Source organism: Oncorhynchus mykiss, chromosome 9, assembly GCF_057628025.1.
Source record: "Oncorhynchus mykiss isolate SJ-2025 chromosome 9, ASM5762802v1, whole genome shotgun sequence".
NCBI classification, from domain to species: Eukaryota; Metazoa; Chordata; class Actinopteri; order Salmoniformes; family Salmonidae; genus Oncorhynchus; species Oncorhynchus mykiss.
In genome coordinates, this window is record NC_143030.1 from 64069640 (window position 1) to 64096385 (window position 26746).

The 26746-nt window shown below is 42.7% G+C and overlaps 2 protein-coding genes across 3 annotated transcripts; one reads left to right on the forward strand and one right to left on the reverse strand.

Moving 5' to 3' along the window:
- The first annotated feature begins 242 nt into the window (after window positions 1-242).
- uckl1a (uridine-cytidine kinase 1-like 1a) lies at window positions 243-8983 on the forward strand. Of its 2 annotated transcripts, none has more exons than XM_021616465.3 (15): window positions 243-325; window positions 2148-2338; window positions 2469-2575; window positions 3417-3587; window positions 3737-3808; window positions 3922-4111; window positions 4386-4447; window positions 5218-5234; window positions 5436-5534; window positions 5623-5716; window positions 5815-5880; window positions 6047-6169; window positions 6355-6462; window positions 6658-6814; window positions 7269-8983. In XM_021616465.3, the coding sequence occupies exons 1-15, from the start codon at window positions 243-245 to the stop codon at window positions 7358-7360; spliced, it is 1632 nt and encodes a 543-aa protein (XP_021472140.2). In that variant the 3' UTR covers window positions 7361-8983. The 2 variants fall into 2 exon arrangements, with proteins under 2 accessions (XP_021472140.2, XP_021472139.1); XM_021616464.3 differs by having other exon boundaries at window positions 271-1629.
- A 543-nt stretch (window positions 8984-9526) lies between these two features.
- Window positions 9527-25942, reverse strand: LOC110532504 (uncharacterized). Its single transcript, XM_021616466.3, has 7 exons — window positions 25546-25942; window positions 19189-19396; window positions 18169-18226; window positions 17977-18055; window positions 17221-17816; window positions 13526-13663; window positions 9527-13430 (listed from the first exon to the last, which is right to left on the reverse strand). The coding sequence occupies exons 2-7, from the start codon at window positions 19320-19322 to the stop codon at window positions 12864-12866; spliced, it is 1572 nt and encodes a 523-aa protein (XP_021472141.1). The 5' UTR covers window positions 19323-19396; window positions 25546-25942; the 3' UTR covers window positions 9527-12863.
- Between the last annotated feature and the right edge of the window lie 804 nt (window positions 25943-26746).

Consider the following 26746-nt stretch of genomic DNA (forward strand, 5'->3'; position numbering starts at 1 on the left):
TAGTTGTGAATTATATATTTTTGTCACAATGGTTCTTCTTGGAAGTATCCTATAGTGTACTCTAATTTGGGGCTTAATTGTAAATTGGATAGATTGTTGTGAAATACATTTATGGTGAAGGGCTCCTTATTTCAGACAAATAAAATGTATTATGTACTTAACATTGGCCCACATGATTTTTCTATGACTCCAATCCACTACTGGTGAAGATCAACTACATTACCCACAATCCTCTTGAATACATGGCGCTGTCCACCAGCCGGCACCGAAGAGGGCAAGAGGAAGCTGAGTGCAGCGGGAAGAAAATGTCATCGCGCTCAGACAGGTACTGGTCCTAACAGCATAGACTATTTAATTCTTATACCTTGTATTAGCTGATGTTGTTTAAACGAAGCCTGAAATATATAACTATGTGCTGAGCACTGCATTGGATTTATGCCTTTCGTTGTAGCCTAATCTACTACGGCATCATTTGACCTCCCAGAGCTCACAGTGGCTTGCTTAGCTGTAACGTCCCACCTGCGCATAAACACACAGTCAAGTTGGGATTCATAGAATGTTTGAAGTTTTATACATTGAATTCAAATACCGGTTAACTGAGTAGGATATCAAGTTTGATCATTTACCAATGATAATTTTAATGCTGTGTGTCAGCTGCTCTGCCGTCGCCAATAAAGTATGTCACCAAGCAGTCGCGTAATAGGATCAGTCTAATAATGGACACCTGCCTTGGATCTAGCACATAACACAACAGAATGACGCTGTTGCATTGCTCTGCTCTCAGTATGTATTTGCTGAAATTGTAGTATTTGAGTGTATGTAGATTGTTACAGTAATAACTATGTAGCCTACACAATGGTAAAACAAATGTGTGCCATCAATGGAGACATGCTGAATGAAATTTAGTGCCCTGGCATTGTGCAAGGAAAAACTGTGACAAAAATATGATAAAACAGCAACTGTCAGCAGGTCAGAGACAGAGTCGTAATCAGACAAACACTTGGGAACATGATTGCCCTGCAGGATATCTCTGTCCTAGCCTGGTCCCAGATCTGTTTGTGCTGTTTTGCTCAATCTTGCCAAACAGATCTGGGAACAGGCTATCTCTGTCAGGATCAGCATAGGAGATGAAGATCAGTAGAGGGCGTCCTGGTGTAAACAGGCCTCTATTAATAACAGTCACCAACTCTGTGATCCTTTTAAACACACTTAGACAAGGGAGGGAGGGAGGTGAAAGTGGAGAGGTAAAAGGAGAAAATTGGTGACATTTTCCTTACTCTCCTCTGAGCTGAGATTAGGGAAGAGAGAGGCTAGATTCAGTGGTTAGATTGTAAAACAGGTCTAAAGAGACAACCTCTAAAGAGACGACCAGAGGTTGTCTCTCCCTCTAAAGTGCGTCAGGTGGATTGTAATCTCTTTTCTATGGGGGTTAACTTTGACCACGTTTGCTGCCTCAGTAAGCGTTAGCCTGTGTGAGCTCTACTGTGTTAGTAGTGAGTACTGTAGTGAGTACTGTACCTGTTGGGCCTGAGCTGGAGCAGCCAGCCCTCCCTGTTTCGCTGCAGATATGACTCTGCCTGCATACACTGGAGCCAGAATCTCAGGCTGCTGGTCCATGACGACCCGCAGGTAAGTGGTCGGTTTACATAGTGGTGTTGTATGCATGATTATTGGAATGGATGCTGTCTGTGTGTGAGCACTAAGAAAACACAGACAGGGCTGTGGAAGTCATTCTGCCTGTGTGTGTTGAGGGAGTTGGGATGAGTTGTCCCATCCCATGTCAGTTGAGACATACTGGTGATGAGAGATCCTGCATTTCCCTGTACCTATCTACCAAAAACATATGTGTTGAAACAAATCAAGATTTTTATGTTGGGGCTTTAGTGGTGCCTGAACAGTACTAAATGTGGATTTAGAGTCTGATGTAACCGCTAAGCTGGTTTTTAACCTTCAGTTGAGCTTGATAGTAAACAAGGGTGTGACGGAGTTGGTGTAAACCTTATCAGTGACGTTACCTACGAAAGGGACCATTATAGTACTTTATAACACTCCTAAAAAACGTCCCTCCTTTTTCTCGTACTGTAATTGTACCCAAAGCTCTATGTTAATAACAGGTTAATGATGATATGATGATTGTTGTTTCACAGTGGTAGTGGGGAAGACTCGTTAGATCGGCTCCTGCCTGGCTCTCCTATCACGGCTCCACGCAGGAAAAGCACATCCCAGACTAAGACAGAGCCTCCCCTGCTTCGCACCGGCACACGCACCATTTACACAGCCGGCAGACCCCCCTGGTATGATGAGCACGGTGCACAATCCAAAGAGGCCTTCGTCATTGGTACAACCGTTATGGGTGTATGCCTTATTTAATTGTGAATTTTTTATGTTGTATGTGGAGTGTTGTAATGGTCTTTACTTATTGTATGACTTGTTGTTGTACTTAAACATACATGTGTGTTTGTCTGCAGGGTTGTGTGGGGGCAGTGCGTCAGGGAAGACCACGGTGGCCAATAAGATCATTGAGGCTCTGGATGTCCCCTGGGTAGTGCTGTTGTCCATGGACTCCTTTTACAAGGTGAGAGACTGGCATTCATTTGGCTTGCTTGAGATTTAGCATCTGGACATGCTACTGTAGGTTAAGGGGAGTTCCTCTCCGTTCCTCACAACAGACTTGTTGACAGACACCCTTGTGATACTGTATGAATGAGCCTACCCACAATCCATCCCTCTTAATGATGTTAATCACATGTGAAGCACATGGGGAAGAGACTGTCCACAGCCTAGGTAATCCCCTCCCACACTTCTTCCTTCCATCATGTCTGTTTATAGAACACCAGGGAACAACATGCACCCTAACCCATGGACTCAACATGCAAGCACACACACACACACACACACACACAGGGTTGGTGAGTAACTGATTACATGTAACAAATTGTAAACAGATTATAGATACTTTTGAAAAATGTGTTGATTACTTCATAGATTAGATTTAAATTCAGAAATTATGTTTCTGAAAAAATACATTATGACACTTTTTCACAATGACATTCAATTCAGCATGAAAAAAGGCCCAAGTTTAGGTTTATTCCACCTGAGCAAGTCTGACCACAAGTCTGTTTTCTTCTACTGCTTCTTAAAGGGATAGTAATCCGAAAGTAAATTAAAGTATTCAGATTACGCTACTGAGTTTGGGTAATCCAAAAGTTACATTACTGATTACAATTTTGGACAGGTAACTAGTAACTGTAATGGATCACATTTAGAAAGTAACCTACATGAGCACACGCTACATGGGTAGGCAGCATTACAACTTTTTGTTTTTACACATTCACCTTTTCCCTTTACCCTATGAAAGATCCCATTGTGTTTCTGTGTCCATCCTTCCCTGAAGTTTGCTCTCCTGTACCCCCTAGGTTCTGACCCCTGAGGAACAGACCCTGGCAACCAGTAACGACTACAACTTTGACCACCCAGGGGCGTTTGACTTTGAGCTGCTAGTTGCCACCGTTAAGAGACTCAAACAGGGCAAGAGCGTGAAGATCCCAGTGTATGACTTCACTACACACGGCAGACAGAAAGACTGGGTGAGTGCAGAACCTGAAGGCCATGTACCAAGGGAAAACTCTAGATTCTTCTGATATATTTATCCACTGTAAATAAACAGAAGAAGGGTATAACTGGCAGCTGTTGCAGTTCTGAGCATTTCTGTTGTGTCTGTCTCTTCCCTGTGTAGAAAACTGTGTATGGTGCAAGTGTGGTCATCTTTGAGGGGATAATGTCCTTTGCAGACAAAGAGCTTTTGGAGGTAAGGCTGTATGATCATCACATGTTTATAACTTCTTTACTGAATCAGTTGAGTCATCTGTGACTGCAAGGTACAGGAACATAGTGCTCTATTGCTGCTCTGTTTGTCTCCAGCTCCTAGACATGAAGATCTTTGTGGACACGGACTCAGACATCCGGCTGGTACGTCGGCTGCGCAGGGACATCACAGAGCGCGGGCGGGACATCGAGGGGGTCATCAAGCAGTACAACAAGTTTGTGAAGCCTGCGTTTGAGCAGTACATTGAACCCTACATTCGACTGGCAGACATTGTTGTGCCACGAGGTGAGAGATGGAGCACTACCCGTTAGAAAGGTTAAAGGTGCAATATTTCTGCATTCTGCATTTTGGCATCTGCCGTTCTCAATATAATATTTGTTAGCCATTGGCAGCTAATACCAATATGAAGGCATATATATCCTGCTGATATACTATGGTTTCGTAGCCGATATTCTGTGCCGATATTGTTAATTATGTGGTAGCCATTTGAGCTACTGAAATGTTTCTCTCCAAATTAAAATATGTTGTTTCCAAGTGAAAATATGATTCCCTCTGCCAGGTGGTGGTAACATGGTGGCCATTGACCTGATTGTCCAGCATGTCCACAAGCAGATGGAGGAGGTGAGTGAGCAGCAGAACACTATACTCAGTAGACTATATACATTGAGTGTACAAAACATTAAGAACACCTGCTCTTCCCATGACAGGCTGACCAGGTGAATCCAGGTGGAAGCTATAATCCCTTGATTGATGTCCCTTAAATTTGTTAAATCCACTTCAATCAGTGTAGATGAAGGGGAGGAGACAGGTTAAAGTAGGATTTTTAAGCCTTGAGACAATTAAGACATGGATTGTGTATGTGTGCCATTCAGAGTGTGGATGGTCAAGACAAAAGATTTAAGTGCCTTTGAACTGGGTATGATAGTTGATGCCAGGCGCACCGGTTTGTGTCAAGAACTGCAACACTGCTGGGTTTTTCATGCTCAACAGTTTCCCTTGTATCAAGAATGTTCCACCACCCAAAGGACAGCCAACTTGACACAACTGTGGGAAGCATTGGAGTCAACATGGGCCAGCATCCCTGTGGTACTCTTTCAAAACCTTGTAGAGTCCATGCCCTGACGAATTGAGGCTTTTCTGGGGGCAAAGGGGTGGAGGGGGTGCAACTCAATATCAGGAATGTGTTCTTAATATTTCTGAGCTGCAGTGCATGAGAAGATGGTGCCACACAGTGGCAGAATGCTGGAGTATCTGTAGAGGTATTGTGAGGGGATGAGTGACTGACATCTCTTTGCCTTTCTCGCTCTTTCTTTTTCTCTCTCGCTCTCTCTCTCTCTCTCTCTGTTTCATTCACCTTCTTGTACATTCTGTCTCGATCTCTCTTTGTGCAGCGTGAGCTCAGTGTCAGGTAGGCTTACACATCTCTTACACCTCCTCACTCCCTCCCCCGTATTTGAGTTTTTGTAGTGGTGTTATTCACAATACCCCCACCAGGTGTCTCAGGGTGACTACATGGACTCCTTTTATTGAAGAACTAGTGGGAGAGCAGAACAGTGTCTAGTCATTGTCACCTATTCAAATGTATTCTCCTTTGTGTTGTTTCCTCCAGGGCGGTCCTGGCCTCGGCCCAGCAGACTCAGCCCCTCCCCCAGACCCTCAGTGTGTTGGAGGGTACGCCTCAAGTTAAAGGCCTGCATACCATCATCAGGTCAGATCACGTTCAAATAGAGCCAGTCTAGAATCAACACACTTTTTTTTTTCTTCTCATTCTCCTCCAACTAATTTGTGTAATTCAGGAATCAGGAGACCAGTCGAGACGAGTTCATCTTCTACTCCAAGAGGTTGATGCGCCTCCTTATTGAACATGCTTTAACATTCCTGCCCTCTCAGGTATGTAGACATTATTTGCCAATGTTTATAGTGTATTCTACTGTAATATGTTATTTTGTTGTTGTCGCTAACTTCATCCCTATTGTATCATGTAACAGTCATGCACGGTACAGACCCCACAGGGCCAGGAGTATGATGGGAAGAGAAGCTTCAGTGGAAAAGGGGTGGGTACTGTACAGTCATTGATGCTACTCCTGTTTCCCTGCACTATGTTTCAATGACTTCATTGATACTACTCCTGTTTCCCTGCACTATGTTTGGGATTCCTTTCTAGTAGTATGGATTTTGTGTGTTTGTCAACATGCTGAAGCTCCATCCTCCTCCCCCCAGATTACAGGTGTGTCTATCCTGCGGGCAGGGGAGACCATGGAGCCTGCTCTGAGGGCTGTGTGTAAGGATGTCCGCATCGGCAAGATCCTCATCCAGACCAACCTGGACTCAGGAGAACCAGAGGTACTTTAGAAAGTAACAGAATAGAATAGATCTTTATTGGCTGAAGAGAGGAGAAGTGGTCCTATTTAGAATAGTCACACTTACTCTATATCCACCTCACTGGGCGTCTTCCTAGTAACAAGATCTGCCTCCTCTTCCTGACCGTATCTCTGTGGTAACCCTGTTTCTCCTTCATCCCTGTCCAGTTGCATTACCTGCGTCTGCCAAAAGACATCAGCGAGGACCATGTCATTCTAATGGACAGCACTGTGTCTACAGGCGCTGCAGCCATGATGGCTGTACGGGTCCTATTGGTAAGGGGGCACTAATAGACATCCCCATCCCATAATAACAGAGAGACCCTGTCTTCAGGATTAATCACTCATTGCTATAATAACCATAGAATTATAATTAGTATTTGTATTTCTATGATATTACTAACCATACTAAATGGCTGAGTTTTAAAATGATGGCCATAGCACTAAATGTGTTGTGTTGTGTCTATGCAGGACCACGAGGTGCAGGAGGAGAACATTGCGCTGGTCTCTCTGCTCATGGCAGAGTTGGGGGTGCACTCGGTGGCCTACGCCTTCCCTAAGGTCAAAATCATCACCACAGCTGTGGACAAGAGTGTTGATGACTTCCTGCAAGTCATTCCAGGGATTGGTGGGTTTGGCATCGATATCGCTAACATGTCTTACCCCATACACTAGTACAAACCACTCCCTCCTGTTGTAACCCACTGAGCACAGATGTCAGTTCAACGTTTAGTTTTGAATTACATTTGGTTGAGTTGTCAACTAACGTGAATTCAATGTGAAATCAGTAAAACATTTCACCATGTCATTGGATTTAGGTTAAAAGTTGGGTGAAAGAAAATAAAATATGAAATGCCCTTACGTTGATGACTTTTTGCATATCCATTTAGTTTTCCAAGTTGATTCAACCAGTTTTTTCCCAGTGGGAAGTCAGTAATGTTGATTGGCCTACTTAATTAGAATTCTGCTTCAATGGCTACACCTTTCTGTAATCCACCTCAGTAATGTGCTCTTCACGGTGATGTCTGATGTGTTGCTCCATGTAATTTAACTCTATAATTCGGTGTTTTCTGTCATTACAGGGGACTTTGGGGACCGCTACTTTGGGACAGATGGTGGATCATCAGGCTGGAGTGACGATGAGGAACAGGAGCGACCGAAACAACAAACATGAACGTGATTCTGTGAAACACAAGGTTAAAGGCTAGCCTTGTGAAACCAGACTGTGAATTTGTGATAATCAGGCTGGTTTAACAAGGCTAGTTAAGGGCAGGATTAACCAGCAACACCAATCCGATTCCATTGAGCTGCTATAGACAGACACAACAAATGGTTCTCTATAAACAAGACATTATTCCCATTTATGTACAGCAAGACATTTTGTATTCTATTTTATGGTACATATTACAATATTTAAATGGAGGCATTATTGTTCTATTTATACAGTTGGATTGTTCAGTTCTGGACTGCTCAAGCAGAACATGTTTATATATGGGGCTACATGAAACTGAATCAGTTTCATCCCTTCTGAAGAGGATGCTATCTTGACAATTGCTATGCTATCTTGGCAATTTTATATGAAATAGAGTATTGAAAGTTTGGTAGTGAAGCTTCCTGACCTGTAGGGGGAAGCATTGTTCAATTTTAGTTGCTGTGTTGCCATGTTGTGTGTGTGCACCCAGATACTCAAACCACACTAGAAATCATATGACGGTCTGCAATTGGTCCATTCCTTTTATTGAGTGAAATTACACATCATGTACTGGAAATTGCCCATTATTTTCAAGTATTTGAAAACGTATAGCAATTTGAAAGTTATTGAGTTGAAATGGTATTGAATCCTCTCCACCCATGACTGCGAGAACAGTCACTAGCAATAAATCAAGGATGATCTTCACCTGAACAAAGAGATCATGACATGTGCTGATGTTTGATGCTAAAATGCCAAATATGAGATATCTTTGTATCTATCTTTCCCCAATTTTTTAGGGTGTGACATACGTTACGCTTATTGTAGTCATTTTTACCTAACATAGTACACACATATGTATGAATGTTGAATGCATTATATTTTCTACCTCTTACAAGCATATCCTACATTTAGAGTTATGGGAGAGCACTGTTTTGTGGGGAATTTGTTTATTTATAATCACAATATTTCTCTGTGAGAGCCCTCAGAGTAGGTGGCTGTGATCATGGATGTCATGCAATGCATGTTGTATTCTCCAAGACAGCACAAGACTCGCCTGCCCATGTGACTACTGCCTCAAGGTTAACCTGTTACTATGGAGACAAGCCCACCAATGAAAATTCAGCAGACGGTTGCGATGTTGACTGTAAGCTTTTTGTTTTAAGGGTGACCTATTTTTTTCTCCAGCTAGTCAGACACAGACCCCTCTGTACGCACGCACACACACACACACGCCGCCACATTTGAACATTTATCTCTGGGAAATGCATGTGTTATTAGAGTGTAATTATGGAAATAAAGTGAATGTCAGATTATAATTTAGGAAACAGTCACCCTTACTTACATCTACTTAAATTCCTAATCTAGCTCTCATACCATCATGGTCACCTAATCATCCCCAGCTTCCAATTGGCTCATTCACCAACCCCCCCCCCCACCCCCCCTCTCCTATTTAACTATCCCCCAGGTCGTTGGTGTAAATGAGGATGTGTTCTCAGTCAATTTACCTGGTAATATAAGGGTAAAAAAATTATAAACATCTACTTGAATGCATCCAACTTTCTCAATGCCTTAATAGCCAATTAAATCATGTTTTCCTGTGATAAATCTGTAGCACGATTGTAGAATGTTTGTCTTCCATTAGTCACCACCAATGTTTTTCAGAGCTGCCTTTGGTTTCAGGAGCAGTTTGATATTGATTTATATTATTTTGCCTACTATGGCTGCTTTTAGACAGGCAGCCCAATTCTGATATTTTTTTCTCAGTAATTCATCTTTTGACCAATCAGATCAGCTTTGAAAAAGATCTAATGTGATTTGTCAAAAGACCAATTAGTAGAAAAATATCAGAATTGGGATTCCTGTCTAAACCCAGCCTGTGCTTGATTTGTGTCTTTATTATATGGCAATAATTTGATCATGATGTTGTAATAGGCAAAATAATAATATCTTAACAGATCATGAACAGCGCATATGACAAAGAGTTCAATGGAGGGACAGCTTTAGACTGTGCTGTGGTCTAGTGAAGTTAGCTGGCATGGTTGGACAAATAATTATTACCTTCTGGTGGAGTTAATCCCGTCTAATAAAAGGCACATGAGTTACATGTTTAGATTATATATATTTTTAAGTGAAGCTTAGAGAAAACAATTTTTCAAAGTGCCACTTTATTACAAAAGTATAAACTTGACTGACATTTTCATGAATAGTAATCTTGATATAAAACATTACAATCTTTTGCATTTTTAGCACTTAATTACACGCTTCGAGTACAAGACCCTGTAGTCTGATTAGCAAACACACAACATTAGCTGCCACATAAAACTTAGCTGGGCTTTTCAAATAACACACCATAACTTAAATGGCTTGGGAAAATTGAACAAAAACATCAAAATTCACATTGTTTCATTGCTTTGCAATTTTGTCACCAGATAAGTCATTCCAAAAATACAGCCAAACATAAATAGTAAAAGATAGATTTCTTGACACCAATTACATATTTATTATTCTTTCTCTTTTTGTAACATACGCACGTACACATTGCATCAACATACAGAATAATAACCACATTATGTGCTGGGTATATTTGGTCAAATGAAGTTCTTTAGGGTCCAGGTTGAGATTACATTTTATGTTATACTTCAGATACGTTCCTTTACAATATCTCTGTTGTGTCGTTATCATTTGTTGTCACTGCACAGCTGAATTTTTTTATTTTCATTTAGGATAACACTGGCAATTGAGAGGACATAAAAATGTTCATCAGTGTAGTGATGAGATCGCTTACAGAGAGTCTGTTAATGAATGCTCCACCTGCGTTCAAAGCTTAAGAGGGTGAAATCACCATCGTGAGGCTGAAGCAGTATCTTGATTGAGCCACAGTTTTGAGACTGAGGATGGAGCTATTACATTTGTGTAGACTTCAACAGTATGTCCCCTTGACTTGATATGGCCCCTGACTTGATATGGCCCCTGTGGTTCAGATAGTAGTATCCTTTCCTCTCTGTGTTGAAGACGAAGGCAGTGACCAACTTGACAGTAAGGATTGCCAGAGATTCCTAGTAGCCAAAGCTATCCTGAATTAAAATGACATTGTGCTCTCTAAGAGAAACAAAGCAACATAACAACTAAACAATCAGTAAAAAAAATATATATATGTTCTTCGGTACCACATGACAGTGCTTGATTTTTGTTTGTGTTTTTTTAGCATGCAACATTAAGCAGGCAAAGTGCAGGGAAAGGATTGGCAAGTAAAAACAGTAAAACTGAAGTAAAACACTTCATTTACAGATGGTAGTGGAGACAGTCCATGTGATATGTAACAAATGAAAAGGGAAAAATATCTGGTGTTTTTATCTGTGAATATGGTCAAAATTATTACTTTTTCTTTAGGAAGAATGCCAACATTTTTGCAATTTAGTTAATTATTCTCTCATTTGACTCTTTGTCCCTGAGCTTTAAAGTCCTTTGATTAATATTTGATTTATTTTATTATATTATTTTAATTCCTTCCTGAATCACACATCGACCAACTTGGGGGAAAGGTCTGCCATAAACAGACTAAGTGCTACATAGAGAGGAAACTGAAAGTTGTGCTCGTTCGTAAACTAGGGCTCCAGGATTGCCAGTACAATAACACTGTTTTAACCATAGAAATGAATTATGAACTCAGCAAAAAAAGAAACATCCCTTTTTCAGGACCCTGTCTTTCAAAGATAAAAGGTAAAAATCCAAATAACTTCACAGATCTTCATTGTATAGGGTTTAAACACTGTTTCCCATGTTTGTTCAATGAACCATAAACAATTAATGAACATGCACCTGTGGAACAGTCGTTAAGACACTAACACTAGGCAATTAAGGTCACCTTTATGAAAACTTAGGACACTAAAGAGGCCTTTCTACTGACTCTGAAAAACACCAAAAGAAAGATGCCCAGGGTCCCTGCTCATCTCCGTGAACGTTCCTTAGGCATGCTGCAAGGAGGCATGAGGACTTCAGATGTGGCCAGGGCAACAAATTGCAATGTCCAGACTGTGAGACGCCTAAGACAGCGCTACAGGGAGACAGGACGGACATCTGATCGTCCTCGCAGTGGCAGACCACGTGTAACAACACCTGCACAGGATCGGTACATCTGAACATCACACCTGCGGGACAGGGACAAGATGGCAACAACTGCCCGAGTTACATCAGGAACGCACAATCCCTCCATCAGTGCTCAGACTGTCCGCAATAGGCTGAGAGAGGCTGGAATGAGGGCTTGTAGGCCTGTTGTAAGGCAGGTCTTCACCAGACATCCCCCGGCAACAATGTCACCTATGGGCACAAACCCACCATCGCTGGCCCAGACAGGACTGGCAAAAAGTGCTCATCACTGACTAGTCGCGGTTTTGTTTCACCAGGGGTGATGGTTGGATTCGCGTTTATCGTCGAAGGAAAGAACGTTACACCGAGGCCTGTACTCTGGAGCAAGATCGATTTGGAGGTGGAGGGTCCGTCATGGTCTGGGGCGGTGTGTCACAGCATCATCGGACTGAGCTTGTTGTCATTGCAGGCATTCTCAACGCTGTGCGTTGCAGGGAAGACATCCTCCTCCCTCATGTGGTACCCTTCCTGCAGGCTAATCCTGCTCGTTCTGTGAATGATTTACTGCAAGACAGGAATGTCAGTGTTTTGCCATGGCCAGTGAAGAGCCCGGATCTCAATTCCATTGAGCACATCTGGGACCTGTTGGATCGGAGGGTGAGGGCTAGGGCCATTCCCCCCAGAAATGTCCGGGAACGCGCAGGTGCCTTGGTGGAAGAGTGGGGTAACATCTCACTGCAAGAACTGGCAAATCTGGTGCAGTCTATGAGGAGGAGATTGCAATACTGCACTGCAATACTTAATGCAGCTGGTGGCCACACCAGATACTGACTGTTACACCAGATACATACACCACCCCCCCCCCCCCCCCCCCCCCCCTTGCTCACGGACACATTATTCCATTTCTGTTAGTCACATGTCTGTGGAACTTGTTCAGTTTATGTCTCAGTTGTTGAATCTTGTTATGTTCATACAAGTATTTACACATGTTAAGGTGGCTGAAAATAAACGCAGTTGACAGTGATGACATTTCTTTTTTTGCTGAGTTTATTTCTATGATTTTACCCACTAAAATGGGTGAAGAATTTAGGCAATTTTCCCTCTAATTGTGCTGTGCACATTGTTAAAATAGTGCTACCATCCTACAGATTTCTCTGTAATAGTTTTGTGCTCATTTCTCATCACTACCTTTGGATTCAAGATAGGGGTTTGACCCAGCAAAGGACTTTCTCTTCAGCCCGTTAACCACTGACCAACCCTTTTGCCCTAGGCTCTGAAAGGCAGGAAGTTATGACTGTAATGTAGACAGTATGTGTGAGTGAGCATGAGAGGGGCTCAACCAGCTCTTCCCAACCGTGGTCTTCTTTTTGCTGGGAAGGAGGTAAGATAGGTCACAGCCTTAGAGCCCAGTGACATACATCTCCATGCCGTCGTTGAAGGTGAAGATGGTAGTGGTGCTGGAGTTGGCAGTTCCGCCCTGCTTCAGTTCCCCAATGCTCTCGTACAGGTTCTCCCCGGGCAGCAGCAGGGCTTTGGCTGGAAGGTGCTGTAACTTGGGGGTCTGCTGTGTGGGCGGCGGCGGAGGAGGCTGCTGCTGCTGCAAGGGTTGATGGGATTTCTTCCTCCTGGGCCTGAGTGTGGCACAGGTGTTTGGAGGCCGTTCGGTTCCTCCAACTCGCTTCCAACCACCACCACCTTCCATAGGCTCATAAGTGGGGTCGCACTCCTCCCCCGTCTCGATGGACTCATAACAGTGGTCTTCCAGAGTGGCAGAGGCTCCTCCGACGGGTTTCCCCTCTTGCGGGGCCCAGGTCTGTGGCTTGACCACCACACTGAATCCCCCATCTCGCTCCCGGTCCCGGTCACCACGCCCCAAGGTCCGGAAGCCAATGTTTGCTGGAGGAGACCCAGGAACAGTTCTCTTCTTCTTGCCTGGTTTGCATACCTTGGAGTACATCTCTGCAACCTGTAAACCACACAGCACAGGACAACCGTCAGTACAAATCAAACTGATAAACACCATACACACATACAGTACTTTGTAATGACATACATACTCACCATAGCAGTGGAAGGCTGTATGTTCTCTCCACTGTGAGGACTCAGAGGGCCTAACGGTTTGTTTTGGAGCATGGTGATGTCATCATCCTCTGGAGGCTTCCATATGTACTGCTCTCCATTACCCATGAACACTGCCTCCTGCCAGCCAATCAGAGAACAGGATGAATGGGTTGTCAACTTCACATATGGTTAAGAGGAAACAAAAAAATAAAAAAAATAAAACAATGCTTTTGTATAATACTTGGTGGACTGTAATGAAAAGTAATGTTTCAGGCTTACTGTTCAAAATCCCTTTTTGCTCCCCTCTGCTAAGTCAGTCCATTAAACCTCTACGGGATTGGTGTCCCTAAACCGGGACGGTTATGCTAACATGCGCTAATGTAACTAGAATGACGTTGTAAGTAAAAGCCAACTTTCCAGGACATAGACATGTCTTATATGGGCAGAAAGCTTAAATTCTTGTTAGTCGAACTGCAGTGTCCAATTTACCAGTGGTGGAAAAAGTACCTAATTGTCATACTTGAGTAAAAGTAAAGATACCTCAATAGAAAATGACTCAAGTAAGAGTATAAGTCACCCAGTAAAATTCTATTTGAGTAAAAGTCTAAAAGTATTTGGTTTAAAATATACTTAAGTATAAAAAGTAAATGTAACTGCTAAAATATACTTAAGTATCAAGAGTAAAATTATAAATCATTTAAAATTCATTATATCAAGCAAAGTAGACGCCACCATTTAGGACAGCCATGGGCACACTCCAACATTCAGACATAATTTACAAACGAAGCATGTGCGTTTAGTGAGTCCGCCAGGTCAGAGACAGTAGGGATGACCAGGGATGTTCTGTTGATAAGTGCGTGATTTGAACAATTTTTCTGTCCTTCTAAGATTTAAAAATGTAACGAGTACTTTTGGGTGTCACGGAAAATGTATGGAGTAAAAAGTACAATATTTTCTTAAGGAATGTAGTAAAGTAAAAGTAAAAGTTGTCAAAAATATAAATAGTAAAGTAAAGTACAGATACCCCCCAAAAATACTTAAGTAGTACTTTAAAGTATTGTTACTAAAGTACTTTACACCAGTGCAATTTACAATAGCTATTACAGTGAAAAAATACAATGCTATTGTTTGAGGAGAGTGCACAACAACAAAACACTTATCACAGCTGGTTTGATACATTCACCTCTGAAGGTAAATAATGTACTTACATTCAGTAATCTTGCTTGGATTTGTCATCCTGAGAGTCCCAGAGATATAAATGTACCATAGTTTAGTTTGATAAAATCTATTTTTATATTCAAATGGTGTCTCTTCAGCTTTCATTTCTTTCATCACATTCCCAGTGGGTCAGAAGTTTACATACACTCAGTTAGTATTTGGTAGCATTGCCTTTAAAATTGTTGAACTTCGGTCACGTTTCAGGTAGCCTTCCACAAGCTTCCCACAATAAGTTGGGTGAATTTTGGCGCATTCCTCCTGATAGAGCTGGTGTAACTGAGTCAGGTTTGTAGGCCTCCTTGCTCGCACACAATTTTTCAGTTCTGCCCACAAATTTTGTATAGGATTGAGGTCAGGGCTTTGTGATGGCCACTCAAATACTTTTTTGTCCTTACAAATACTTTTTTGTCCTTACAAGGACGTTTTTGTCCTTACATTTGGAAGTATGCTTGGGGTCATTGTCCATTTGGAAGACCCATTGGCGACCAACTTCCTGACTGATGTCTTGAGATGTCGCTTCAATATATCCACATAATTTTCCTTCCTCATGATGTCATTTTGTGAAGTGCACCAGTCCCTCCAGCAGCAAAGCACCCCCACAACATAATGCTGCCACCCCCGTACTTCACAGTTGGGATGGTGTTCTTCGGCTTGCAAGAATCCCCTTTTTTCCTCCAAACATAACGATGGTCATTATGGCCAAAAAGTTATATTTTTGTTTCATCAGACAAGAGGACATTTCTCCAAAAAGTACAATCTTTGTCCCCATGTGCAGTTGTAAACCGTAGTCTGGCTTTTTTATGGCGGTTTTGGAGCAGTGGCTTCTTCCTTGCTGAGCGGCCTTTCAGGTTATGTCTATATAGGACTCGTTTTACTGTGGATATAGATACTTTTGTACCTGTTTCCTCCAGCATCTTCACAAGATCCTTTGCTGTTGTTCTGGGATTGATTTGCACTGTTCGCACCAAAGTACGTTCATCTCTAGGAGACAGAATGCATCTCCTTCCTGAGCACTATGACGGCTGCGTGGTCCCATGGTGTTTATACTTGCATACTATTGTTTGTACAGATGAATGTGGTACCTTCAGACGTTTGGAAATTGCTCCCAATGATGAACCAGACTTGTGGAGGTATACAATTTTTTCTGAGGTCTTGGCTGATTTATTTTGATTTTCCCATGATGTCAAGCAAAGAGGGTGAGTTTGAAGGTAGGCTTTGAAATACATCCACAGGTACACCTCCAATTGACTCAAATGATGTCAATTATCCTATCAGAAGCTTCTAAAGCCATGACATAATTTCCTGTAATTTTCCAAGCTGTCTAAAGGCACAGTCAATTTAGTGTATGTAAACTTCTGACCCACTGGAATTGTGACACAGTGAAATAATCTGTCTGTAAACAATTGTTGGAAAAATGACTTGTGTCATGCACAAAGTAGATGTCCTAACTGACTTTCCCAGAACTGTAGTTTGTTAACAAGAAATTTGTGGAGTGGTTGAAAAACTAGTTTTAATGACTCCAACCTAAGTGTATGTAAACTTCAACTGTAGATGTGTGAAGGTTAGTGTTTTTTCTGTAGGGGAGGTAATTATCCATCATGTTTGACATTCCTGTATGTGTGTAAATTTAACATTTTTATTATCATAGCATTTTTGTATGTTCTCTATAGTTATGTACTTGAAAATGTATCAATTGACCAATTCGGGCACATTTGGGCAAACTCCTGGCAAACTTGATAAAATATATAGTGTAGTAATGTAATGCTTCACTGGATCAGTCTGAAACTTTGCACACACACTGCTGTCATCTGGTGGCCAATATCTAAATTACACAAACTCCTATCTGGATATATAGCCTTTCTCTTGAATTTCAAATATGAAGATTTTTTTTTAATAGAAAACGCATATTTTTGTGTTTGTATAATCTTTTACCAAATCAAATGTGTTATATTATCCTACATTCATTTCACATTTCCACAAACTTCAAAGTGTTTCCTTTCAAATGGTATCAAGAATATCATATCCTTGCTTCAGGTCTATAACTACAGGCAGTTATATTTGGGTATGTCATTTTAGGTGGAAATTGAAAAAAAGGGTCCGATCCTTAAGAGGTTTTAAAATGGGCCTTGAGAGAGGAAATGTGTGCAAACAGACATATAAATGCATTTCATTTGGCTCTAAACATTACAATTAAATGTGTAGCTCTTACAGAATTGCTTGAGCTACAAAGAGGCATCAGGAGAAATCGACTTTCATTGCTCTATATACAAAACACATAAACACACACAAATACAACCTTTAGTAATACATGTAGGGAACTGCAAAGACACGTACAAATAGGCAGAAAAAATGCAGTGAAATGAATCAACATTTCTGAACACATTGCCTTCGTCACAAGGTCTGACTTTGGCAAGAACTTCCTACATGAACAAACTTTATCTTTATCATTCTGTACCATCAGCCATTTCTCTACCAACCTTGGGGAAGGTGGGCAGCTTGAAAGCATCCATGTTTTTCCGGGGCATCTTCATACTGTGAGGGTGTGGCGGAGGCGGGGCAGGGTGTGATGGTGGGGCGTGGCGCGGAGGCGGGGCAGGGTGTGATGGTGGGGCGTGGCGGGGAGGCGGCACCGGTGCCTCCCCCATATCGGTCCCGCTGTCTCTCTTCTGGGGGACAGCCTTGTCCACCTTCCGGAGCTTCCGGACGCAGGCGTACTCTGCAGTCGTCTCCGGGGGGTGTGGAGGAGCCATAGCCTGGGGCATGGGCTCAGGCTCGGGGAGCGGTTCATTCAACCCATCCCCGTCTAGATCAGGGGGGGCAGGGGTGTTGGCTGGGACGGCCGGAGGGGCTGGGGTGTCGGTCTCTCCGGCCCTGCCCACTATGGCGTAGAGGTTGTTATCAGGGCCACGCTTCGGGGAGGAGCGTTGACCTACCTCAGAGTAGGTGTGCTCCCCGTCCTCTCCGGTGCCAGAGGGGATCTGGGGTAGCGTCCTTCCCCCTGACCGGAGGTCGGAGTTGGACCGGCGGCTGGGCAGGAGGTCCATGCTAGATGGACGGTTCTTTTTAGATGACTCTGCAGGACACATGGAAACCAGAAAGGTTGGCATTCTTTCACCTACAGTATATGAAAAAAAGCCTTGTAAAAGTGGTAAGGATCATTGTTTGTTATGTGGTGAATATTTCTACAAACTGAGCTGAACAGTGACACTCTTATGCCTAAGAGTTCTACTCACTTTTGCCATTGCAGTTTAGCTTGTTCATCTCACCGTCCGACTTGCTGATGGAACGCAGCTTTGACTGCCTGAGTATACTCTAACAACACATAAACAGACAAATGTTTTTATCAATTGCTTGCGAATGCTAGATGTATCCATGTTTTACCTAAAGTGTTAAATGTGGTTATTGGAGTGATCTCTACGACTCACCATGTCCATCAACCTGTGTTTCCCACTTTCACTGGAGACATTATGCGTCTTTCCCTTCCTATATTAAACACAACAGTTAATGTATTATAAACATGCAAACAGCTGTGTCCGTGCGTGTGTCCGTGCGTGTGTCCGTGTGTACGTGTGTCCGTGTGTCCGTGTGTACGTGTGTGTGTCCGTGTGTACGTGTGTACGTGTGTCCGTGTGTATGTGTGTACGTGCGTGTGTCCGTGTGTACGTGTATACGTGTGTGTCCGTGTGTACGTGCGTGTGTCCGTGTGTACATGTGTACGTGTGTCCGTGCGTGTGTACGTGCGTGTGTACGTGTGTACGTGCGTGTGTACGTGCGTGTGTCCGTGCGTGTGTACGTGTGTACGTGCGTGTGTCCGTGTGTACGTGCGTGTGTCCGTGCGTTTGTACGTGCGTGTGTACGTGTGTCCGTGCGTGTGTACGTGTGTCCGTGCGTGTGTACGTGTGTCCCTGCGTGTGTACGTGCGTGTGTACATGTGTCCGTGCGTGTGTACGTGTGTCCGTGCGTGTGTACGTGTGTCCGTGCGTGTGTACGTGCGTGTGTACGTGTGTCCGTGCGTGTGTACTTGCGTGTGTACGTGTGTACGTGCGTGTGTACGTGCGTGTGTACGTGTGTCCGTGCGTGTGTACGTGTGTCCGTGTGTGTGTACGTGTGTCCGTGTGTGTGTACGTGTGTCCGTGCGTGTGTACGTGCGTGTGTACGTGCGTCCCTGCGTTCGTACAGGTGTTACGGACGTCACGCTGCTTGCTAAGCGAGTACCACTTCCTCCTGATTCGGCTCGCAACGAGAGGCTCGAACCCAGGACCTCTGCCTTGCTAGCACACGTAACCACTCCTTGACAACGTACCGACCATTTAAACTATCAAAAGATATCTAATTCAATTACAAACTAGCTGTGGAGTGAGTTTACAGTATGTTCTTAACTCTGTTACTCATAAATATGTGTATATCCATGTGTGCACATGGTCATGCACATTAACTTGTCTCACCTCTGGCAGCCCACACAGAGCACCACGATGAGGATGGTGACGATGAAGGCTGAGGCAGCAGCGATGGCACCCAGCAGCAGGACCTTGCCGTAGGTAGGAGACGTGAAGTTCAGCCCGTCCTGCATGGAGGCCATGTGGGAGCGCTGGCGCTCTCTCTCTCACAACCACACACTCACCACACACATGCACACCACAACCTCCCTGGGATCTGCCGAGATGGAGAAGGAGAGGAAAGAGATGGGTTGTTTGTCATACAGATCAGCTGGTCTTATTTAAGAACACAGAATTAAAATGGGGATTGGGGCAAACATATCATTCAAATAAATGGAGAACATGTTATGACACACAACAGTTACTTCTATTGCTCTAGTTGCACCAATAACAAACAAAAGGAAGACAGGAATATACCATAGCATTTCTGACACTCATTTTCTTTGTCCTTCTCTTTTCTGTCTCTCTTCCCCTCCATTGACTGTCATTTACCCTCTGGCCTCTTTATCTTCCATTGGGCTTGTTAAGGATTTGTGCCATTTTTTTCTCTATGCTTTCTGACAGATCCAAAAACATCAGGTCGCTAACCTGTAGTGTCCAAAGAGCCCATAAATTCTAGATGAATATCAGTACCAGCAATGGAGTTGATATCCAGATTCAAATTTGTGCTGGACTAATGTCTTTGAAACGAACACAGTGTAGTCTAAACCATACACTTAGTCTTCAGTCTACACAGGGACCATCCTTACCAGGACCTTTCCTCCACACACAGCTATCAACCATCCCTGAGACACCAGTTGAAGATATTCTGATATATTTGTTTGTTTAAGTGTAATATAATTCTTCACCTCTGTAATTATCATAGTTTTCCAACGTTTTTAATCATTTGTTCAAAACACTGTAAATATTGCAGAGTCAATGAGTCACAGCGAAGATAAAATTACTGCAATACAGACAGGCACAGGAACAGAGAGAGGAGGCCCACATTGTTATCTTATTCCAAAACCAAAGAGAAGACAGAGAACAGAGGAAACAATATTTTCTTAGATTTTTTTTTTGGTCCTCCAAGCTTTTTCCTCTCTCAGTGAAAGAGATGTTTTAGGTAGGCAGTTTGGTTCAAACAATGAGGAGAAGTTCTTATCAGGATTGTTTAATGATGCCCTCCAAATCTCCAAGGGACATCAGATAAGCAGATGTCTTTCTGATATATCTGTCCTGGGACACTCTTCAAGGTTGACTAATGATTTACTTATTGAACTACACATTTACAGAAGCAAAAATATTCACCACCAATGGTTTGAACCAGCAACCATCAAGGTACTAGCCTATTTTGAAACAGGTTCCCAAACCTCTTCTCGCATATATATTCATTGGAGAATATACTGTAACGCTCTTCAAACGAAACGATTCATATGACTTATCCCACTCTGGTCTACAGTAGAGTCTAAAGTCTCTATACCCTCAACTTTCATGACTTCCCCAGAGCATATAGCCTCTTGTTGACCAACAGTTGAGGCTGAGTAGGTACGGTCTCAAATTGGACACATGGAAGGAAAGAGCCGGGGGGTGAGAGAGGATCAACTTTGCCTCTGCATGTGGCTATTGGGACATCTGTGCTTCTGAATATATTAATGCTAACTATGGAGTGCCATAACATGGCATGAAAAACATTTGACATTTAAATCCTCAGGACACACAGCATGCTGAGGTACAGTATATTATGCCTTGCTGTCCTTGTTAACAGTACAACATTGTTTTAGGCCCCACTACCCCCATCTCCTCTCGAACACTGGTTCAGACCAGCTGCTAGATAATTAGTAGGAACAGTATGTCCAGTTTCACAGGTGCTTTTCCCCTCTTCAATTAACTCCTACTAGGTTACTCCTATTTCCTTCTCTTTCTCTCCCTCACACACACAAACACACCATTTTCTCCCCTCTCTGTCTGGCATCCCTATCTCTCAACCATCTCTTCAATTTGACATAATAGTAAATTGTCTCCTACAAACAGAGAGCTCTGCACTGAATCCTGTTCCAGTATAGAGGAAACAGGTGGGGAGGTGTGTGGGGGGTTCCCAACATGTGGAAATTCCCAACATATGGAAATTCCTGACAGGGAATATCACCACCAACAGACACTGTATGCATTATTCTGCCAAGTGTTGATACTGTATCTTTGAAGCATTTATTTTATATCCTCTTTGGGATTGGGAGTAGATAATCAGTGGAATGCGCGCACTTTGTTTTCATGTTATCCAGAAGAGTGTCAATGGTGGTCAGATCAATTCAGTGGCTATGGGACCAATGAGCCAATTTGGTATGCACTAACATGGTTAGTATTGTAGCTCATTAGCATACTAGTGTGGTGATCCAAAATGGCTGAAACAGCTCAGTTAAATTAGCTTTAGCCTTACCATTGCAGTGTGGTGTGATGGTGGTCTGTACAGTGCTATTAGGGCACATGCAAATGATATGGGAGACAATGTTCTGATTCCTCCAAAAATATGGTTTCATCCAAATCGCCTTCAACTTTCTCACAAGAACGACACAGAGTGCTTTCAACAGAGCCCAAACGCTGGCAATTAAATCCCTGGTTGATATATGTTAATATAATGTATTAATAAAATGCATTTTGCTACACTAGAGCAACTGTCAGTCCCTACATACAGCTCTTTTGGCAATGACTGTACAATACATTGAGGCAGGAAACATGCTTTATCACACTTCTGCGTTACCTTACTACTTAATGGACGTACTTATATATTGTATACTGTGTGTAAAACGTGTCCTAAAAATGTTAAAGGCAGGAGGTGAAAAAACCTGTAACATTATAAAATGTAAAACATTTCTCACCAGAATTCAACTGTCAACACTCTCCCCAGAGTTCACCCAGAATATGTATTTTGTAACACTCTCACCAGAATATCCTGAAACACCCAAATGGATCCACAATGACATTCTATTCATTCACAATTCTGACAGATTCCAGTGTAACTACACCTAAATCACATTGAGAACAGACCACAGATGTAGAGAGCAAGAGCAAGGCAAGAGGAAGAGAGGAAGCAGAGTAGGGCTGGAAGGAAGGTGAGGAAGAAAAAGAGAGGCCATCAGCATGTGAGTAGGAGTTCTGTGGCAGGTGCTTGAAGGAGTTGAAAAGCTGATGATGAGAAGAGGCTGTCATTTCCAGTCTCTCTCTCTTTCTCTCTCTCTTTGCGTTTCCCCTAGGTTCTTAGGCAGAATGACGCGTCATCACTGCAGTGTAATCTCTGGCCCTAGAGCTCTTTCTCTAAACGAACCAATTGGACGTTGCGCTCCGAGCAAAGCAGTCAAATGGCCCTCAACCAGAGGCTCCTCTGCTAAACAAAGACCCTCTCCCCAGCCAGATAAAATTCCCTCATCCTATGGCACTCTACTACACATTTAAACCGCTAACTGTAAATGCTCAATCTTCTTCTAATCTGGTCCTTCCCCATATCCCTCACTCTACACATCCCCTTGTGCTGCCCTACCTGCCTGGGTGTAAGTGTAGTGACTGGCCATGATGTCGGGGTATCAGTGAGCTAAGGTGAGGACATATGTTGTGGGTCCTTGAGAGGCAAGTTTTAGAGTATTTTGACGCACCTCTTTATGCCTACATTATGTATTTATGCCTGTATATCCATGCTCATCTGTTTTGTGAAGACGGGATCTGGGGGGTTTAAGATACTGGGATTGAAATCTTAAAAAATGTGGCTGTGCTTGTTAACCTACCATCAGCCCTTAAGCATCATATGCACTAAAGATTACCCCCTCATGGCTGATTGCAAAGGGCCCACTCTACAAAACAAAACCAAAGTCACTAATAAATATTTTTCTAACAATACAATACAACAACAACTGAATAATGTTCTAATTATTTGGCATAGAAACACTCATGTATTCACCAGATCCTTTTTATCCTAGTAAGAGACTCACATTCTGTGATTTGCTTGTTATAGCCAAGAAGGAGGGAGGGAGGGAGGGAGGGAGGGAATGCAGAAGTCAGTGAAAGAAACAAAAAAATGTTTGGGAGAAGCACGTAACTGGAACATCCTTCATAAACCCCAGGCCCATACAAACAGATCTTCCTCTGCCTCAAATCTAGGGCTCCAGTAATTAAAACATGTCAGCACTCCCTCTCTCCACCTCTCTCTGGGTGATTTCTATGCTATCAGTTGAGCACAGGGAAATAAATTATTACAGGATGTTCCTTTAGTTTAAAACGAATATGAAATATTCTCCATTCTCGAATATGCTCCAGTAATATAATCCATAGACAAATAAGGAGTAACAGCAACACCTTAGAGTTGGTAGGCTAGGGTTACCCTAAGGAGTATACACACAAAAATAATACATGTATCAAAAAAGAGACCTTTGTTAAAATCATTCTGTGGGTTCCAAGTCAGTTGTGTGGTCTCCAAAATACTGCTAATGGCAGTTCTGACACTTCTTTCAGGTGTCAAGAACAGTGAGTGGACAGAGGTAATTGTGTTAAGTGGCTAAACCTCCAACTGGGAATGCATCCAACTGGTAATGTTTCTGGAACCTTTAGGTAGCCTAAAGTTCCAGTAGAATTCCCATTGATCAGTCTTATTGTTTACCAATACAGTCAATCAATACACCAAAACATGATCACATGATGAATGTCCCCTAGAGACATAGTATGATGCCAAATTAAGGCATTTTACTGGTGGTCAGTAATCTGCTTATCCATCACATCATCAAAACCTCACACACACACACACACACACACACACACACAGTCTCTATTCTCTATGTCCTGAACTGTCCCTGGCCACAGCAAGCAAAGCAGCTCATCTGCTTCAATGCTGATCAATCAATTGGGAGAGAGCAGACCCTTATATCTGAGTCATTCCAGTCACACACACACACACACACACCACAGAGCACAATTACCCACAATTCAAAACCCATGGGTCTGTGTGTGTGTGCATGTGTGAGAGAAAGAAAGAGATGTATGATCCTGTGATGATGTGAAAGAGGTCAAATACTTGCTTGCAATAAGATGAACCATTTTAGCCCTGAGTGAGGGAGAATATTGTCTCTGAGAGCATTCTCAGTTGCATGTTTTCACCCATGCATATGTGTGAGTATTGGGTGCCATAAAGACTTCATAGGCTACAGGAAGCTGCTCATATACTGGCCCTGTGGTTCTTCTCCCCCTCCATGGCTCTGAACTCCAACTGAGATGAATTTGTCTACACCTTATACAGCGGACAAAAGCAAATCCCAAACCACATTTCTCCTTTGATACATTTGATCCTGTAGCAGGCTCAGACATATGTATTCTCCACAAGTAAGCAACACACGTAGGCTACACGCGCGTGCGTATAGAGAGAAGGGTGTTAAACGCTTCCTAACCATCAGTCCAGTAGTCTGCTATGTGCCCGTATAATGATTCGCGCCCTTGCCTGCACCAACCACAACACTCTCATAGGCTGGGTTTTAACATGGAGAACCCCGACAGCTCAAACTGCGGTGGTTCCGGAGACAACAGGTTAGAGCCCAAACACCGAGCAGGCATGGCACACCATGACACTGGCCATGACAGAGAAGACGGTGTGAACAGATAGATCACGCAAGGCGAATTTGGCAGTGCCAAGGCATTTGTCAAAGAATGCCATCCCACTCTAAGGTTCAAATCGATGCAGTGGTGTGTGTGTGGTTTCATTCACTGTCTGACTAAACTTGGGGACCTCTATTCGTTTACCCCTTAGTCTATGGTTCCCTCCATAATTAAAGCATTTTAAAAAAACATGTCAAGATCAAAGTGAAAATGAACGCACAACGCCGGTGTTGCCTGGTCCCTAAGGTCAGCATCTTGCAACTCACACCACAAAGACATACATACCCCCATTACCCCTTTTTGAAGGGGGGGGGGGGCAGAAAACAGTCATTGTATCAGTCTAATGTCAATTATCTTTCATGAATCACAGAGGCCTCTTGAATGCTAAGCATACGACATCGACGTAGGCTACACATTAACGTTTACATATTGCTCGCATCCAGGTTAATTAGACATCGAATCACAAAAGCCAAGCAGTGCAGTGACATTGTGGCTGTTGCACACGTGTCTGCTGTACTGTATGTAGGACCACTAGAAATTATGGTAACGGCGCTGTGAACAACACAAAGGAAAAAATCGCACAATGCTATGTATAAAGCTGACCAATCAATGATCAAATGGCAAAATGTGAAAAGGCTAATCAAATGTATGTCAGCAAAAACATCTAGAATCTAATGATGTATATATATGAGAATTTCTCACATGCTGACAGACATGCTTAAGGCAGAGCATTGTGCCAGGAGCTAATCTCATACTCACTCAGCTCAGCGATTCGGGATGCGCGACGGCGCGCAGCATCCACCTTGGTCGGTTCCTTCAAATTCTGCTTCCACTCGGACCATCCACTCCCCACTAGCATAATCAATTAAAGGCGATAACCGGAGCTTCTTGTGTGTGAGAAAACATGAGCATAATGAATCATTGCGTTTGGCATTTTTTGACACCTCCGTCCACCCCCTGTGAATGCGAACCGTTTCCAAAGGGAAAAGCAAAACAATCAGACAGATTAACTATTTTCCACTGTATCACCTGTGTTGTATCGAACTGTCAGATTTTCCTCCACAGTTTTTCAAACCCCCTCCATCTATCTCTCTACACTCTATTCCTCGCTCAGCTCAATGGTAGAACCATGTGACGGAGAGAATTTGAGAACCCCAATTATTAGTATTTTGTTTCTATCTAGCGCCATCACTCGGGCGGACCGGGAAGCGAATGAATGCAATGGAGACTGGAATAATATTTCATATCTAAGCCACAGATGTGGACGCCTGTGCCGAAATAGATGACCATGTATAAACCAGCTGCGAAAAAAGTACCCAATTGTCATACTTGAGTAAACGTAAAGATGCCTTATTAGAAAATGACTCAAGTAAAAGTGAAAGTTACCCAGTAAAAGTCTACAAATATTTGGTTTTGAATATACTTAAGTATCAAAAGTAAAATTCCTTATATTAAGAAAACCAAACGGCTAAATGTTATTGTTTTTTAAATGTATGGATAGCCAGGGGCACACTCCAACATAATTTTCAAACAAAGCATTTGTGTTTAGTGAATCCGCCAGATCAGAGGCATTAGGGATAACCAGGGATGTTCTCTTGATAAGTGTGTGAATTGGACCATTTTCTGTCCCCCTAAGCATTTAAAATGTAACGAGTACTTTTGAGTGTAAGAGAAAATGTATGGAGTAAAAATTACATAATTTTCTTTAGGAATGTAGTGGAGTAAAAGTAAAAGTTTTCAAAAATATAAATAGTAAAGTAAAGTACAGATACCCCAAAAAACGACTTAAGTACTACTTTAAAGTATTTTTACTTCAGTACTTTACACCACTGATGTAGACAACTAATAAATGTGTAATACTAATGTGGTGAATGGTATTGATTTTTAATCACCAAGGATGGCTAAAAAAGGTTGGTTGGTCAGGCTAATGTGGTATACATCACTGGATTAAAACGAATAG

Bases quoted from the DNA above. Each gene is read 5' to 3' on its own strand.
- uckl1a (XM_021616465.3), top strand. From the start codon at position 243: ATGGCGCTGTCCACCAGCCGGCACCGAAGAGGGCAAGAGGAAGCTGAG. The intron at 5,535-5,622 runs GTCAGATCACGT...TGTGTAATTCAG, and splicing joins GGCCTGCATACCATCATCAG to GAATCAGGAGACCAGTCGAG. The intron at 6,463-6,657 runs GTAAGGGGGCAC...GTGTCTATGCAG, and splicing joins TGGCTGTACGGGTCCTATTG to GACCACGAGGTGCAGGAGGA.
- LOC110532504 (XM_021616466.3), bottom strand. From the start codon at position 19,322: ATGGCCTCCATGCAGGACGGGCTGAACTTCACGTCTCCTACCTACGGC. The intron at 18,227-19,188 runs GTGAGACAAGTT...TGTTTAATATAG, and splicing joins CTCTGTGTGGGCTGCCAGAG to GAAGGGAAAGACGCATAATG. The intron at 17,817-17,976 runs GTGAGTAGAACT...TGTGTCCTGCAG, and splicing joins GCTAAACTGCAATGGCAAAA to AGTCATCTAAAAAGAACCGT.